The sequence below is a fragment of the Leopardus geoffroyi genome, chromosome C2 (assembly GCF_018350155.1).
Source record: "Leopardus geoffroyi isolate Oge1 chromosome C2, O.geoffroyi_Oge1_pat1.0, whole genome shotgun sequence".
NCBI lineage: Eukaryota > Metazoa > Chordata > Mammalia > Carnivora > Felidae > Leopardus > Leopardus geoffroyi.
In genome coordinates, this window is record NC_059333.1 from 66,705,609 (window position 1) to 66,724,777 (window position 19,169).

Genomic DNA, 19,169 nt, shown 5'->3' on the forward strand with positions numbered 1-19,169 from the left:
CAAACTGTGAGACCATGACCTAAGCCGAAGCCGGACACTTAACTGACTGAGCCACCCAGGTGCCCCGTGAGACACCAAATCTTGTACATCAAAGACAAGTTGGATTATATTTCACAGTAAAAGAAAAAAAAAAGTGCTTCAAATAAATGAACTAAGAAAGGGGCAGAAGAAAAAAAAAACTCTATAGGTAAATTATAGCTCTCATTGGTTTAGTCCCTTGACACAGTAGGTGCTTTGTGCATTCCAGTTATGTCCTCGATTATACACCTCCACCTGGAAGTCTGCTCCAGGTATCTCTCTCTCTCAAAAATAAATAAATATTAAGAAAAAAATAAAATGTGATATGCAGACTTAAAGAGTTGTCAATACATTAGATCTTCCTTAAAATAAGATGTGTCTAGCATCCCATAGCATATTCTATTATCTGATTATCTGTACTCCTAGACCATTAATATACAGTAGAAATAAAAAATGCTTTACCATTTACAGAGTTGTAGAACACTGCTCTTGTGCTTTTCACACTGCTGGCACTGCCCACAGAGCCTCCAACATCCCATAATTCTATATAGTAGGTCTTCTCTTCTGGGGTTCCTTCTTTGTAGTCATGAACCTAACAAATCAATCCATCAAAATAATTATTATAACCACTAAAGACACTAGGAGCACCCTCATTCCAGTTTAAAGCACTGGACATTCTGTTTCAGCATGGCTCTTTCGTATCATTCTCATACCACCTCTCTCTGATCACCACCTGTCTTTCAAGAGTCCTCCCTCTAATACTCTCTCATACAACAATCCTAACATTTACAGCTCTCCTTCCATTTCCAAATCTTCACTTCCTGTGGATAAATGCCATAATTCATCACTTCAGTCACTCCTTTGCCCCTCTCTTGCACTGTGTTCATCTGACCAAATTCCAACCTTGACTATATCCACCTTTTCTCCAATTCCATGCCTGTAACCCAGCTTAGCTGAATGTGAAACTCAGAAAAATACACATTCAAGCTGACTGGATTCATTTTAAATTCCAGTCTACCTTTGGGGCTGCCCTTTAATAAGTTTCATAGTCCATTTCCTCTCTTCCTTTCCTAGATAACTATTTCACAATTTCTCTTCTTTTTCAAATTTCCAAAATCTTTTCCCTATCCTTAAGAACAGTTAAGAACCTTGCTTCTTGAGACAGAAGCAATCGGAAGAGAATTTCGACAGCCTGTTCTTCACATACCTATCCACCTCCCCGCATCTGTGCCCATATAATCTGCTTTTCCTCCAGCCATTACAGAGAAACTCTGTGTCCCCAAGGCCAAATCCCCTTCTTCTTTATGCCTGAGATCCTATGTCCCTTTTCTTGTCAAAGGTGTAGCTCTATCAATTCTCCTTTTTATCATCAAATATTCCCTCTCTGTTGAATAAGTCCTATCAGCATACAAACATGCCATAATTTTTCCCATCTTAAAATAAGCTTCTCTTGAACTCAAGTCCTCTTCCAGCTACCATACCACTTCTCTATTCCTTTTTACTGCAAAAGTTCTCCAGAGAGGTGTCTATTCTCAAGTCTCTAATTCTTTTCCTTACATTCATTCTCTTTTGAACTCATTCCTGTCACACTTGTGCCCCAATCACTCCACTAAAACATTCCTTATCAAGGTCACCAATGGCTTCCACATTGCTAAATCCAATGATCAACGAATGAGCAGTTTTCATCTTACCTTCCCAACCGATACAAATAATTATTCTTTGGCTTTGCAGTACATAGCTTCCAGGTTATTGCGCTCTCCTGGTTTTCTTCCCATTTCACTAGCTAATCCTTTTCAGTCTCCATTGGGGTGATCTTTACCTCCCTAATTGTTGGAGCATCCCAAGGTTTAGTTCTTGGATCTCTTTTCTTTATCAATACTGGCTCTCTTGACAACTTCATTTAATCTTATGATTTTAAATGTCATCATTATGTTGATGAATTCCAAATTTATATCCATCCTGGACTAGTCCCTTGAACTTCAGGCTACCATATCCACTAGACTACAATTTGGATGTCTAACAGGCACCTCAAATTTAACATATCTGAAAATAATTTCCTGATCTTCCTCTTAAGACTATTCTTCTCCCAGTAAAAGGCAATTCCATCCTTCCCGTTACTCAAAGGACCAAAAACTTAAGAGTGATCTTTAACTCATTTCATACTGTATACCTGATTTGTCAGAAAATCCTATTGCTTTTGTCTTAAAAATATATCAAAAATCAGTTAATTTTTCACCATCTCCACTATTAGCATCCAGGTCAAAGCCTTGATCCATCTCTTTGCCTGAATTAATGCAATCATCTCCTAAATGATCTCCCCACTACAGCCTTGCCTACTCATTTCTCCCCCCTTTGCACCCCTCTTCACATTTGTTTTTCATATAGTAATTAGCGTGATCCTTTTAATTTTTTTTTTCAACGTTTATTTATTTTTGGGACAGAGAGAGACAGAGCATGTAACGGGGGAGGGGCAGAGAGAGAGGGAGACACAGAATCGGAAACAGGCTCCAGGCTCTGAGCCATCAGCCCAGAGCCCGACGCGGGGCTCGAACTCACGGACTGCGAGATCGTGACCTGGCTGAAGTCGGACGCTTAACCGACTGCACCACCCAGGCGCCCCTAGCGTGATCCTTTTAAATGCAAGTTAGATCACATTCCCTTCTGCTAAAAACCCTCTAGGAGACATTCTTAGAGTAAACTCTAAAGTCTCTCCTTCCTCAGGAGCACCTAAGTGGCTTAGTTGGTTAAACATCAGACTTCAGCGTAGGTCATGACCTCACAGTTTGTGAGTTTGAGCCCCATGTCGGGCTCTGTGCTGATGCTCAGAACCTGGAGCCTGCTTCAGATTCTGTGTCTCCCTCTCTCTGTGCCTCCTCCACTCACACTCTGTGTCTCTCTCTCTCTCTCCTTTTCTCTCAAAAATAAACATTAATAAAAAAAATAAAGTCTCTCCCTTTCTCATGATCTAGACTCTACAGCCATTTATTGACTATACTATATAACTATTCAGAAATAGATTCTGATATATGGGAACTATATGTATTAGAATATAGCTAAGAGCCAGATTATAGTGTGGTGGTTGGGAGATGTGCATCAGAATCTTCCAAGAATTTTTAAAAAAATATATGTTCCAACAAAAGGAAATATAAGCAAGTGGAACTACATCAAATGAAAGAGCTTCTACACAGCAAAGGAAACCATCAAAAAAGTGAAAAGGCAATCTATGGAATGGGAGAAAATACATGCCAATCATATATCTGATAGGGGTTAATGTCCAAAATATATAAGAACTCACACAACTAAATAGCAAAAAAACAAGCAATCTGATTTAAATATGATCAAAGGAACTGAAGAGACATTTTTCCAAAAAAAGACATACAATGGCCAACAAGTACATGAATAAGTGCTCGACATCACTAATCAGGGAAATATAAATCAAAAACTACAATGAGATATCACCTCACACCCGTTAGAATGGCTGTCATAAAAAAGACAAGACATCAGGTGCCTGGGTGGCTCAATTAGTTAAGCATCTGACTATTGACTCTGGCTCAGGTCATGATCTCAAGGTTCGTGGGTTTGAGCCCCATGTCTGGCTCTGCACTGACAGTGTGGAGCCTGCTTGGGATTTTCTCTCTCTCTCTCTCTCTCTCTCTCTCTGCCCCTCTCTTGATCTTTCTCTCAAAATAAATAAAAAAAAATTAAAAACAAAAAAACATAAGAGATAACAAGTGTGGGCAAGGATGTGGATGAAAAAAAGCTCTTGTGCACTGCTGGTAGGAATGTATATTAGTACGACGACTATGAAAAACAGTATGGAAGTTCCTTAAAAAATTAAAAATAAAACTAAACTACCACATAATCCAGTAATCCCACTTCTGGGGATTTATTCAAAAGAAATGAAAACAGGATACTGAAGAGATATCTGGACTCTCATGTTCACTGCACAATAGCCAAGGTATGAAAATAATCTAAGTGCATGTCAATCAATGGATGATTGATAAAGAAGATATGGTGTGTACATACACATACACAGACACTGGAATATTATTCAGCCAGGAGGAAAGGAAATCCTGCTGTTTGCAAATACATGGATGGGCCTCAAGGGAATTACGCTAAGTGAAAAGAGTCAGATAAAGACAAATCGTGCATGGCACTACTTACATGTGGAATCTAAATAAAAAGTCAAACTTCTAGGGGTGCCTGGGTGGCGCAGTCGGTTAAGCGTCCAACTTCAGCCAGGTCACGATCTCGCGGTCCCTGAGTTCGAGCCCCGCGTCGGGCTCTGGGCTGATGGCTCAGAGCCTGGAGCCTGTTTCCGATTCTGTGTCTCCCTCTCTCTCTGCCCCTCCCCCATTCATGCTCTGTCTCTCTCTGTCCCCCAAAAAATAAATAAACGTTGAAAAAAAAAAAAGTCAAACTTCTAGAAACAGACAGTAGAAATGTAGTTGCCAGGAGTTGGGAATGGGTAAAGATTGGGAAAAAGGTACAGAGTTTATAAGATGAATAGATCTTAGGATCTAATTTAAAACATGGTAACTATAATTGACAACTTTGTATTATATAACTGAAATAAGCTAAGAGAGTAGAACTTAAATGTTCCAAATAAATACATAAATAAATAAGCGAGCAAGTATGTAACAGATATGTTAACTACGTAGATGAGAAGAATCTTTTCATGATGTCTATCAAATCATCAACGATATACACTTTAAATATCTTACAATTTTATGTGTTAATTATACCTCAGTAACAATGAAAAAAAAAAAAAGAGAGAGAAAAAAGTCCTTAAAGAAAAAAAAAAAAAAGAATAAGCCAGACTTACTGAATCAGGACCTTTGGGATTTAGCTCATGCATAATTTGAACCATTCTCCAAATGATTTTGCCATAACCCCTAGTTAAGAACTGCTGATTTTATAAAATGGAACTATTTTGGTTATCAGGAGGCCTAGATTATATTCTTGATTGCCACTGATTATCCCTGATATTTTTGATCCTCAGTTTCTTTGCCAATAAAATGAAGTTGTATTATATACACTTAGTGGCTGTGAAATAATAAAAAGCAAGATAGCTAAGTGGTTAAAAATAGATGTCATAAAATGTACTAAAACTCATATATTTAACAGAATGCATCACACTTTTCACTTATTCACATATTCTTGTCCAAATACTTTTAAGGAAAAATTGAAGTAAGACACTCTACATACCGTCACATTGACAAGAGAAGACCATTATCAGATTGACAACAAAGAGGATAGGACAGAAAAATGAGAATAACAAAATCATAGCAGTTGGGCAGCCCTGTGGATGATGAAAATTACTCCTGTATATTGTGATAAAAGGTATCACTATTTTGCTGTATGGTGAAAGAACTGATAATATGTGATCATGCTAAGTCATCAATAAAAAAGTTAAACTAGGGGCATCGGTGGATTAGCCAGTGAAGCATCCAACTCTTTATTTTGGCTCAGGTCATGATCTCATGGTTCATGAGACTGAGCCCGCATTGGGCTCTGCACTGACAGTGGGATTCTCTTGGGATTTTCTCCCTGTCTCTCTCTCTCTCTCTCTCTCTGCTCCTCTCTCTCCACTCTTCCCCTCTCAAAACAAAGAAATAAATAAACACTAAAAGAAAGTTTAACTATGTGAGTTTTGTTTGAAAACACAGGGAAATGTATATTTTATAAATATTTCCAAGCTAAGCCACTGGAAAGGGTCAATTATCTGTTATTGAAAAGCTCAGCCACTTTAGTGAACCTTTCTTGATTCTGCCTCCTTTCCCCATCTAAAACCAACCAGAGCCAGTTAGATACTATATTTGCTCCCATAACACCCTGATAAGAAGTTATTATCCATCTATCATTTCACTAACCATATTGTATAATTTATCTGTTGATGTATATTCTATTAGACTGTAAGCCTAAGGGGAGAAGTCATGCATTATTCATATTGGTAGACCAAGAAAATAGCATAATACCTGGCACATATTAGATGCTTGGATATGTTTGTTTAAATCAATGAATAAATTCAGAATATTTCATCTTCCAAGGGTTTATTACATTGGATTTCTTATTTGACTGAATTCCAGTGCTTCTCAAGTACAATTCTGAAAATGAACTAAATCAGAACGAATAGAAACCTTGTTAAAAATTAGATTCAAGTTGCATTTTTGATTTCTTAAACAAAAATTAGATTCTTAGACTGTCCCTGAAGCTTCTGGGATGGGGCTCAAAAATCTGTACTTTTACAGAGAGATCCCTAGGTGATTCTGACATATAATTAAGTTTGGCAATCAATGCAGGACATCACTTTTTTTCTCTAAAATTATTTCAAATGTCTAATGTTGCCTCCCCTAAAAGACTGTACAGTGACTTCCAAGAATAGCAATCATGTAATACATATGTAGCATGCCCTCTTAGTCTTGCAATGTACTAGGTCTGTTAGCCAGCTTGCTCTGGCTACATATACTCACTCCCAAGCCACATGGATGTCCTCATCTATACTCTTTCCTACCACAGAATACCTTCCCTAATCAATTCTTTCATTGTCTCCTTCCAGAATTACAAGAGAAGGTACCCTTCTTCCTTTCCAACTTGCTCAACTAATATTTAGCTTAACTTAATTCAAATGGAATGAGTCCTAAGAATTTTAAACCAGTGGCTTATAGTTTGTAGCTATGACATATCTTTCATATGGGTGAGTGGTCTCCAAGGGAAAACTTGACATTACAACAAGTATTGCTCTGGATACAGTAAGTGGTCAGTTGGTGCAATGCTAAGAGCCTAGCATGACTGAGAGTAATGGCAAATTATAAGAAATATGTTTTATATTTAAATCAGGTCATCAAGTATCTGATACTTTAAGTCATTAAAGACTTGACAGCTATGCAAGCAAGGATTTTCTCAAAAGGTAGCAACAGTATATGCTGCTAATTAAGTGGGAAAAGGAACCAGACTCCTCAATGCTGCTGTCACTTTGGTACTTCTCATTTATTCACCTTTTGATTTTTTATTAAAAACTATATCAAGACTAAGTACGAAAGGCTTTACCTCATTTGAGGAGTTTACCTATTACTTGTGACTTTTATGTAAAATTTTTTAATGTTTATTTATTTTTTGATGGAGAGAGAGAGCATGAGTTGGGGAGGGGCAGAGAGAGAGAGGGAGACACAGAATCCAAAGCAGGCTCCAGGCTCTGAGCTGTCAGCACAGAGCCAGATGCGGGGCTCAAACCCATTAGCTGTGAGATCATGACCTGAGCTGAAGTCAGATGCCCAACCAACTAAACCACCCAGGTGCCCCTATTATTTGTAACTTTTATAAAGCATGAAGAGGCTCTCTGCTCTTCCTCCACCCTTTTATTTAAAAAAAAAATTTTAAAGTTTATTTATTTATTTATTATTTATTTATTTATTTTGAGAGAAAGAGAGAGAGAGAGAGAGAGCATGAGCAGGGGAGGGGCAGAGAGAGGGAGAGAGAGAGAACCCCAAGTGGGCTCTGCACAAACTGTAAGATCATGACCTGAGCCGAAACCAGGAATCAGGCGCTTAACCAACTGAGCCATCCAGGTGCCCCTGCTCTTCCCCCTTTGACACACAGCCACATCTTCTGATGCAGTGCCAGCCACATCCCTGAGGCACAATGGTGAAGCCTGGAGTAAATGGATTTGGCCATATTGGGCGCCTGGTCACCACGGTTCCTTTTAACTCTGGCAAAGTGGATACTGTTTTCATCAATGACCCCTTCGTTGACCTTAACAACATGGACATGTTCCAGTATGATTCCACCCATGGCAAACTCAACAGCACAGTCAAGGCTGAGAATGGGAAACTTGCCATCAGTGAAAAGCCTAATTCTGTCTTCTAGGAGCAAGATCTCGCTAACATCAAATGAAGTGATGCTGATGCTGAGTATGTTGTGGAGTCCACTGGGTTTTCATCACCATGGAGAAAACTGGGGCTCACTTGAAGGATAGGGCCAAGAGGGTCATCATCTCTGCCCCTTCTGCTGATGTGCCCAAGTTTGTGATGGGCATGAACCATGAGAAATACGACAACTCCCTCAAGATTGTTAGCAATGCCTCCTGCACCACCAACTACTTTGCACCTCTGGCCAAGGTCATCTGTGACAACTGTGGGATCATGGAGGGACACATGACCACAGTGCATGCCATCACTGCCACCCAGAAGACCATGGGTGGTCCCTCTGAGAAGCTGTGGCATGATGGCCACGGGGCTGCACAGAATATCATAACTGCTTCTATTGGCACCACCAAGGCTATGGGTAAGGTCATCCCTGAGCTGAATGGGAAACTCACTGGCATGGCCTTCCATGTCCCTACCCTCAGCGTGTTAGTCATGGATTTGACCTGCCACCTAGAGAAAGCTGCCAAACACAATGACATCAAGAAGGTGGTGAAGCAGGGATCAGAGGGCCCCTCAAGGGCATCTGGGGCTACACTGAGGACCAGGTTGTCTCCTGCAACTTTAACAGTGACGCCCACTCTTCCAATGCTGGGCTGGCATTGACTTCAATCACCACTTTGTCAAGCTCATTTCCTGGTATGACAATGAATTTGGCTATGGCAATGGGTGGTAGACCTTATGGTCCACATGGGCTCTAAGGAGTAAGAGCTCCCTGGACCACCAGCACCAATGAAAGCAAGAAGAGAGAGGCCCTCAGCTGCTGGGAAGTCCTTGGCCCAACCCATTCCCCAACACACTGAGAATCTTCTGACCTCTATACAGTTTCCATTCCAGACCCCCCAAAGAAGGGGAGGAGTTTGGGGACCCCTACCTTGTCATGTACCATCAAAAAAGTATACTGCCAAACTTGTCTAATTTGCTGCTATACTTCCAATTCCTTGCAGTGTCTGAAACTCGGGCGGCATATAATATATGTACTAAAGGAACAAACGGATGAATGAAAAATATAAAGGTTACTGCTAATTGCCTCTTCCTTTCTAGTAATCTTATTTTGCCTTTAGCCAAGCTCATTTCCCCTATTTAAAAAAAAGACTGTCGCTTTCCCTTCTATTCTGTACCCATTCACTCCTTTATTTAACCTCTAAACTTTGTGAAAGATGGATTTAAACTTGTCTCTATTTCCTCTTTGCCTACTCACATCATTTGGTTTCTACTACTAACTTTCCATTGCAAGGTCAAAGGTCAAAGGTCAGGAATGACTTCATCATCACCATTTTTTCCCTCTCTCTCAGTTCTTACACCTCTATAGCATTTCATATCAAAACTCATTCTCTCCTTCATGAAATTCTCATCTCCATTTACTCTTGTGGTATTTCATCATCTTGGCTATCTTCTTACCTCTTTGATCAATCTATCTCTGACCTCTCTTCTCATCTTCAACTCTCCAAATATACCCCAAGGTTTTCTCTCAGGTCTTCTCTTTCTAAATTTGCTTTTTGGAAAAACTCACCATCTCTCACGGTCTGGGATTATATCTATATAGATGAGTCCAATTTAGAATTCTCTCTTAAGCTTCCCTACCTCATCTCTGAATGCCTTCTGGACAGTTTCAGTTGGAGAGCTCATAGATACTTCCCTTCATCATGTCCAGAAGTGAATTTATTATCATTTACTTCTCTTTCACCTATAATATATATCCCCCTTCTTGAGGAATAGTCAGTCCATTTGTCCATTGTCCAGGCCACCTGTTCAATCATTGACACCCAATATAATTTTCCATTCTTTACAAGCACCTCAACTCTTTCTCTTGAACTGCTATTAACACTTAACCTTCTCTATAAATGTTGTCTATCAGTGCTGTCTCAGAATGTTCTGCAATGATGGAAATGTCCAATACAGTAACCACTGGCAACATGTTACTATTGGGCAGTTCAAATGTTGCTAGTTTGTTTAACTGAGGAACTAAAATTTTAATTTAATTTAATTTAAATTTAAATTGCCACAATTAGTCTAGTGGTTACTGTATTTAACAGCAGAATACTTTTTTCTTAATACCATTCTGGAACATGAGGCAGTACAGAATAGTGCTCAAGAGCACAGGCTCTTGAACCAGACCACCTGGGTTTGAATTCCAACCCATCACTAACTAGCAATGTGACCTTGGACAAGACATTTAACACCTCTGTGCCTCTACTGCTTCATGTATCAAATAGGGGCACTAAGAGCACCTATCTGGAAGGGTTGTTGTGGGAATCACTTGAATTAGTTTGTAAAATTGGTGCTTAGGCAAAGTAAGCCATCATTCAGTACTATTGTTATTTATTTCTTTAAAAAAATTTTTTTTAACATTTATTTATTTTTGAGAGGCAGAAAGAGACAGAGTGCAAAAGAGGCAGAAGGACAGAGACAGAAGAAGGCACAGAATCTGAAGCAGGCTCCAGGCTCTGAGCAAGCTGTCAGCACAGAGCCCGATGCTTGGCTCGAACCCACGAACCATGAGATCATGACCTGAGCTGAAGTCAGACACTTAACCGACTGAGCCACCCAGGCACCCCAGTATGTTATTTTTAAAATTATTCATATATATGAACTTTGTGCCACCTACTAGATCCTACTTCACATTCTTAGTGAAGATAGAGATTGTCTTTTCTTTTTAAATTTCTCCTCAGTGCTTGCACATTATTATGCTGCCCAAAGAGGAAGTCAATAAATATTGATTGTATGCAATGTGTAAATTAGAGAGTTAAAATCCCATTAAAGTGAACAATAAATTACAAGTCAATTTCCTTATTTATAATTTGCGAAAAGATTAAAATTCTGTAAGTCTTGTTTTCATGATTAAGAGTAGCCATGCATTTATATTAGTCCCATTAGACTTGGGGCAACAAAATTAGAAGACAGTCATGAATGAAGAATATTTTAAAATAAAACTTTTCCCTTTTCCCTTCAATTCAGTTATGAATACCTCTCCAATGCATACTAAATCCAAAATGTTAGTAATTACTGAGTACATACATTAAGCTCATTAGTTTCACCCAATACTTGAATTAAACAATTACATTATCACCTTTATTATCTCTATTTTTAGTAAGCTCTTAGATGTAAAATGAGCTAAAACAGACGATTGTTTCTAAGAGTTTTGAAAAGAGCGTATTAACACATCTACCTGGATTCTGGAGATACCCTCTCTCTGGTTTCAATAACATAGAAGCTATAACTGCAATACAAAAGCTGCTACAGAAGAAAGTATTCCAAGCTATTTAGGTAATGGTTTTTATCAGATTTAATCATTCTTGCTAGAGGGAAGAACTGTTTACTTTATTACAACAGTAGTCAAAACAATTTACATGTCTATGACAACTTTCCTTAAGATTATCATTTACAGGGGCGCCTGGGTGGCGCAGTCGGTTAAGCGCCCGACTTCAGCCAGGTCACGATCTCGCGGTCCGTGAGTTCGAGCCCCGCATCGGGCTCTGGGCTGATGGCTCGGAGCCTGGAGCCTGTTTCCGATTCTGTGTCTCCCTCTCTCTCTGCCCCTCCTCTGTTCATGCTCTGTCTCTCTCTGTCCCAAAAATAAATAAACGTTGAAAAAAAAAAATTTTAAGATTATCATTTACAAATGCCTTTCACTTATGTTGTCATTCAAGAAATGCATTCTTCTCAAAGATGAAAGACAGAGACCAACTAGCTCAAGACACAGTGAAGAGTTATAACTTTCACTTCCATATGCCCCATTCTTCAACAATAATGCAGTTCAGGCCAGCCTGGCTTTATAGGAGTCAATTAGTACCAGACTCATTCCAGTAAAATCAGTCACAGTATAACATAACCTACAAACCTGAAGGCTAGCTAAAGTAGGCATTATTTACCTATATTCTGTAGAGGATAAACTAAGGCTCAGAGAAGTAAACTGATTACTCTAAAGTCACTCTTGAGGAAGCAAAAGGCAATATGGGAACTGACCCAGGAAGTGGGAGTTTAAATCTAAGTTTCTTTTCAATATTATGCTTTCCCACAGAAAGGGATTGTGAAAAGTCCAAAAGGAAATTCGGTCCAGAACTTGCTATTGGCAAGTTGCCAAATGAACTCATTATCTAGTATTTGTTTTTCTCCTATATCCAAGAATTTGGGAACATAGCAGGCTGAAATGACACATACAGGTCCCCTCTGACTTCAAATTCACAGAAATGCCATAGAAATATTTTTATAAAATAAAGAGGACAAGTTCAAGAAAAGAAAGGGAAATCCTGACATGCCAGAAATGAAGAACTTAAAATTAGAGTGAGAAGTGGGAACTGACCCAGATTCAGAGGAGACAGCTTCAGGGGCTGGTCCCTGGAGTTTTAGTGTCCATCCAGGAATAGAGATCTGTTTTCTGGCTTTTTTTTTTTTTTTTTTTTTTTAATGTTTATTTATTTTTGAGAGAGAAAGAAAGAGAGAGAGAGGCTGAGAGAGAGAGGCAGAGAGAGAGGGAGACAGACAATCTGAAGCAGGCTCTGTGCTGTCAGTGCAGAGCCCGACATGGGTCTCAATTTCATGAACTGTGAAATCATGACCCGAGATGAAGTTGGATGCTTAACTGACTGAGCTACCCAGATGCCCCTGTTTTCTGGCTTCTAAGGCAGAATATATATGAGTGGGTGACAAAGACCAGACTACAGTTCCCTTCATGAAATCTGGACCCTTGGTGAGCTGCCCAGTCAAAGAGAGTAGGAAGAACTGTCCACTGGTTCAGGAAAGTAGGAAAAACTTTCTGTCAGGGACTTCAGGTAGGGGTGGTACAGAACAGATAGAGGGTCCACAAAAAAATGAAAACCACAGGCCTGTACTAGAATCGGAAACTTAAAGAATATACATTATCTAGGTGGCATGGAGACTCCTAGCTGTAAAATTGTAAGTACCCTTGAAATCCCTAGGGCTCTGGCAGCAACAGAAATGAAAAGGTACTATACTTTCACAACAAGCACACAAAATTTCCACAGGGAAGAAGAAAAAAAATATCCTGCTGAAGATGTGATCATCTTCAAAGAATTATAAACTATACAAAGACATACATTTTCATGAGGTATAGTCAGCATACACAGCAAGTTGAATATCTATCACCCACTCAGAAAAAAATAAAACAATCCAAAAGAGGGGCGCCTGGGTGGCGCAGTCGGTTGGGCGTCCGACTTCAGCCAGGTCACGATCTCGCGGTCCGTGAGTTCGAGCCCCGCGTCGGGCTCTGGGCTGGTGGCTCGGAGCCTGGAGCCTGTTTCTGATTCTGTGTCTCCCTCTCTCTCTGCCCCTCCCCCGTTCATGCTCTGTCTCTCTCTGTCCCGGAGGTAAATAAATGTTGAAAAAAAATTAAAAAAAAAAAAAAAAAAAAAAAAAAAAAAAAAAAAAAACAATCCAAAAGAAACCATAAAATACTATGTTAATAAAATAAAAAGTAAAACCATAATGAAAGGTCAGGATATTTTGAAAGATTTTGACATTTGAAAAGGAACCAAAAGGAATATCTAGAAATAAAAAATTATAGTTACTGAGATGAAAAACTTGGTGCATATATTAAAAAGCAGATTAGACATAATTGAAGAGATTCTTTCAAAAAAATTTTTTTAATGTTTATTTATTTTTTGAGAGAGAGATGGAGACAGAGTGTGAGTGGGGGGGGGGGGGGCGGAGACAGAGGGAGGCACAGAATCTGAAGCAGGCTCCAGGCTCTGAGCTGTCAGCACAGAGCCCTGTGCGGGGCTCAAATTCACGAATCTGAGATCATGACCTGAGCCCAAGTCAGACGCTTAACCGAGGCGCCCCCAAAAATTCTTAATTAACTGGAAGGCAGATATGAATACATGATCCAGAACACACAAAGGAGAAACAAAAAATAGAAAACATGTAAGTACAATTAAAAGATACAGAGAATAAAAATCTAATACAAGTTCTGGGGCACCTGGGTGGCTCAGTTGGTTGGGCATCCGACTTCGGCTCAGGTCACGATCTCGCGGTTCGTGAGTTCCAGCCGCGTCAGGCTCTGTGCTGACGGCTCGGAGCCTGGAGCTGCTTCAGAGTCTGTGTCTCCCTCTCTCTCTGCCCCTCCCCTGCTCATGCTCTGTCTCTTTCTGTCTCAAAAATAAATAAACATTAAAAAAAATCTAATACAAGTTCAAAAGGAGAAGACAGAGTCAATGAGGGAAGACAACAGATAGTGGCTAAAAAATTTGAAAAATAAAGACAGACAGGAGAGGCACAACCTTATGACAGGATGACTAAAAATGAACACATACCTAGACATAAGTTAGCAAAACTACAGAACATCAAAAAAAAAAAAATCTTTTAAAAGCAACTAGAGAGAAGAAATTACCTTAAAAAGGAATAATAATTAGGCTGACAAAAGATTTCCAATCAGTAGAAATATAAGTCACAGTCTGTGGGACAACAGCTTCAAAGAACTGAAGGAAAATAACTGTCAATTGAACTAATTACAATTCCTTCCCTTTTCATTTCTTAAGTCAATGGAGAGATGTATGCTAGCAGAAGAGACACTTGGACAGGACTAGTTGGGATTAGCAAAGACCAACAGTATCTGGGAAGATAGAGAGTTAGGAAACTGTACCCAAGTTTGCTAAATGTGAAGTGGAAGAGAAGAAGACCCAGACATAAGGCTCCAGAAGCTTTTGACTTTATGTTTCTAGCCCCAAGTTGTCAGTCTTAGTGCCAAAGGATTAGATAGAATTATTTATGGAGCATGTTAAGTGAATTCTGGGTATATAACACAGTAATTAACACAGAAGTCTCTGGATTAAGACTATTTAGATAGATAGAGATCAGGTGCATTCAGGGTGGTATGACCATAGACTGGGTTAAGTCTAGGATCCAATCTTAACTCTGTTTTGCACTGAGTGAATTTGATCAAGGTAGTTTACTTCTCCATGTCTTAGTTTCTCCAGTTATGTTTCAGTTTAAAAAAGATTAAATAAGACAAGACATACAAGGCATTTGGCATAGTATCTAACGCAGAGTAGGTAGTTAATAAAGCCTAGCTATTAGTATCAGTTTTGACTACAGTACTATAATTTGATCATGTAGTTTGAAGGACTGATCTTTAATATGACTAAAGAAAAACTAAAATATCAGAAACACATACTCTGACATCTACTGAGCAGCCCACAGTCCATGATGGATTTCCCAGTACTTGATTCTGGCACAGAAGATGAACCAGTGAAGATTTCCCAACACCTGTAAAAGATTTAAGAACTCTAGTCATGTAAGAGACATGCTGAAATATCCATTATGACAAAAGTAAGACTGAGCATATGCAGTAATAATGATAGGTAAAGTATGGTTGGCTGAAGGGTGGTCATACCATACCAACCACTTAATAAGCTTTATTGATACAGAGAAGATGGTTAAAGACAGTGGTTCTCTCAAATTGTGCTTGAATATTGTGACAGGGATTCACCATTTCACCATTTCATATTTAGACCCTCTTGTTCTCCTATATAGTGATTTTTAAAAGGCAGTCAACAACCTGGCTCAGACTTGACCCTTTGGGAAAATAGAACTACTCTATTCCCTCTTCTACATCATGGTCCTTTACCTTAAGGCAGAACTTTATTTTCTTGTAGACCCACTGGGTTCAAGATAATGTAATTATTAATGCTAGAACTAGCATTTGGAGATCTAGATGAAGAAGAAAGAGAATGAGTTCTTCTGTATACCTGTATGTAGAGTCACTCATTCAATTAACAGCATTTTGGGATGCCACTGTAACAAGCATAGCTGGTGAATCTTTATGTAACACTAGTTGTAGCAAAAATTTAGACCACCTGTTTGTGGGCATTACTGTGTATGAACCTATTAATTATGTTTATTTTTTATTATAAAGAGTTATATTTACAGACAATCTGGAATGAATTTTAAAAAAGGAAAAATGGCCTGAAGAGCCCTATAAGCAACATGTAGGTTTATTTAATACCATTAGCAGGGGGTTTCTAAAAGTAGGTTGTTATTGTGAATATATACATGGTGAACTTAAAGACAATACCCGCCTTTGTTTACATAGCTGGTTTGGTCTGAAATATTCTCCCCATCCTGCCCATTCATTTTCGCTCCCAAATTGGCCTGGTGAATTAATCTTTCAAGACTCAGCATCTTTCTAGTTATAAAGTTTTCTTGAACTACACAGAGGTAGAACTAAGCACACTATCCACCATCCTCTGGGTCTCCTCTGTGCCCTGTACATTTTTCTACAAAGCACTTAAAAAACACATTATTACACTTCTTTGTTTATAGTTTTTATCCACTCAGTTTAAGTTCTTTGAGGGTTGGGACTAGGTTTTACACATTGTTTTCATCTCCAGTCTCCAGAACAGTGCCTTAATTAATATTTATTTAGGGGTTAAATTTTTCCATGTTATTACAGAATCTTCATAAACATTTAAAAAAATTATTTATTTTTGAGAGAGCGCAAGGGCAGGGAGAGGGGAACAGAGGATCTGAAGAGGGCTCTGCGTTGACAGACTGCTAGCCAGCCAGATGTGGGGCTTAAACTCAAGAACCTTGAGATCATGACTTGAGCTGAAGTCGGATGGTCAACTGATTGAGCCAACCAGGTATCCCTTCAGAAACATTTTTAATGTCTCCATAGTAGTTCAGAGAGTAGACATAACAATTTACTTAACCATTCCCTCATTATTAGATATGTTTTGAACTTTTCACTATGCTAAGAAAAGACTTGTTTAAATTTTTGTTTCAAATTAAAATGATTTCCATAGTATACCCTTCCAGAAGTGAAATGAACATTTAAAGTTCTTGATATATGTTGACAACTTTCATCTGGTTACTCTGCCACCAGCCATACATATAAGCCTGCAGATCCTGTTGCACCTCAAGAGTATGTATGTTGTTGCTTCTTCATCTATGTTAATTTGATTAAAAAAAAAAGTGACATCTTGCTTTAGTCTGCATTTCTTTACCTTCTGGTAAAGATATCCATTACAATCTTTGTTAATCAGTTGTCTTTCCTCTCTTATGAAATTATCTGTTGATGTTCTCTGCCCATTTATCTAATGGGTTTAGGGTTATCAATTTACACAACCTCTTTATATATTAGCTGTCTCATGCAGTTGAATCAAACATTTTCTCAGGCTTCCTTTTAATTCTTCTTATTTTTTTCAACACAGACTTTTAGATTTTTGAGTACCCAAATTTGGCTCTGTCTTTGTATTTACTGCACTGCATTTGACATCTGTGACCTTTAGGGCATATTGTTGATTGGTGTTTCCATGTAGGTTGTCTATGTTGGAGACATATATCTACACGCTTGGTTACCAGCCTGATGCAAGGTTTGAGCTTTAAGTTAAGCTTAACTGTGTCAGCAAACATCTCTATGCAGTTAATATTGTATAGCTCTCCATGAATTAACTGCTTTGGGTGGGAAGAGTTGACTAACCCTGGATAGATTGTCAGCAGTAAGAACTACTGAAGTGCCAAGAAAATTGGCTGACTATTCATTTCTTTAAGAATTTTGGGAGGTACTAATTCTATGATTAGATCAAAAGAATGCCCTTGATTTGCTTAGGGGAAAAAGTCCAATATAATTAAATAAATGCCAGTTCCAAATATAGTTGTTGGTAATGTGTTAAGCTTATCTCTTATCTCTGAAAGAACAAAGAGGAAAAACGTATGTGTGTATTAGTGAGACTTTCAGGATTCCTAACTAAATTATCAACTATCTCTAGGGGATATAAAACAAATCTCTACATTTTAAGTCATTCTTTTATATGTTTGTGAAATCCTCAACATTTCACAGGGGAAATAAGACTTTATTCAAAAATAAACTTTGAAGTCTGAATACAAAGGCAGATGAAGTGTAAAAAGCATACCCTTACCTGTTATTAAATCAGTGTTAAAAGGGAAATGACAAAAAGGCAATAACCGACTTTGCATACATAGCCTAATGTCCGTGAATGTGCGACAAGATCAATCAAGTGGGCGTGACTGTGTCTTCTGTTTTACAACCAGGCTATCAGGAAAAAGAAAAGCTTACTAATTGCCTGATCATTTTTCCACATTTAATGCAGCAGCCAATTCAACCCTGTTATGTAATGCATTGATTTCACAGTTACAGCCTCAGCACTTACTATAGTGTCTGCTATGTAGCAGGTACTTAAATATTTTTGTGAAAAAGAAAAAAACTGACTAATTCCAACAATATGGAACATCAAGCGTTGGTTAGATGTGATAGAAAAGTGAATTAAAAATGAGGGAGAAAGCCCACTTTATACATCATGAACCACGTTAGCTCTGAATTTGTCTCAAATTCTACTTGGTTATACTCTTGCCAAGTCCCATTAGACCATTATTACTAGCTGAGTGACTTCATTAACTTCAGCATCACTTCAAGCTAAAGAACTGGAGTTGATAACTTGGATTATATGAAAAGAATTTCATAATGCAACTTTCTTAAGGGGATATTAAATAATGCTATCTATAAAACATTTTGGAATGCAAATAATCTTCAGGCAATGTGGAAACATTCTTAACTTCCTCCTCTCCACCACAACTGTTTACAGTCTGTAAGGCTATTTTCAAGTTGTTTAGGGTGTATCCTCTCCATGGTATATCTTCCATGCATTTTGCATAATGTCTTTGCTTACAGCACACATTCAGAGGTCAACTCCAGAAAAGGACATCCACGAAATGCAAGGTTAGCATTTATTCCAAGTTCTTAATGAGCACAGGGCTGGAAGTTATGGTAAGAAAGAGAATGGTAGTGAGGTGAGAGGGGGAAATGCAGACCTCACTTCTAGTTCTCAAAAGTCCAAGGTGTCAAAAGAAGAATTTTAACACTAGGATTAAATTGAGCTCAGCATTAAATCCTAGCTGTTTCATAATATAGCCTTATCTTAATTGCTCTTTTTCTTACAACCTAGTACATAATAGGTTTTCAATTAGGATTAAAGAGAACAAAGAAATCAAGAAGCCCAGCTGAGAGTAAAACAGGACTAAAACAGGACTACACCCAATATTTCATTTCATAACATGACTTAGTGTTTAAGTGCGTAGACTCTGGGTTCAAACAGCTTCTGTCATTTATATCTCTCCTCTTCACTTTTCTCATCTGTAAAATGGGGTTAATAGGGCTGGTCTCAGATTAAATGAGTTAATATCTGTAAAGCAGTTGGAACAGTGTCATTTTTCTTAGTGTATGTTTGAATTCCGTAATGAACAAAATCTCTT

The 19,169-nt window shown here is 38.5% G+C and overlaps 1 protein-coding gene and 1 pseudogene across 1 annotated transcript in view; one reads left to right on the forward strand and one right to left on the reverse strand.

Annotated features, from left to right (window-relative positions):
• RABL3 (RAB, member of RAS oncogene family like 3) overlaps window positions 1-19,169 on the reverse strand; it is a 37,043-nt gene that overhangs the window by 17,443 nt on the left and 431 nt on the right. The window contains exons 2-3 of the mRNA XM_045502181.1: window positions 15,073-15,164; window positions 481-610 (exon numbers count right to left, since the gene is read on the reverse strand). Of these exons, the coding sequence (XP_045358137.1) occupies window positions 481-610; window positions 15,073-15,164 (222 nt within the window). The remainder of the gene's footprint in view (window positions 1-480; window positions 611-15,072; window positions 15,165-19,169) is intronic.
• On the forward strand, window positions 7,555-8,848 carry LOC123610938 (annotated as a pseudogene).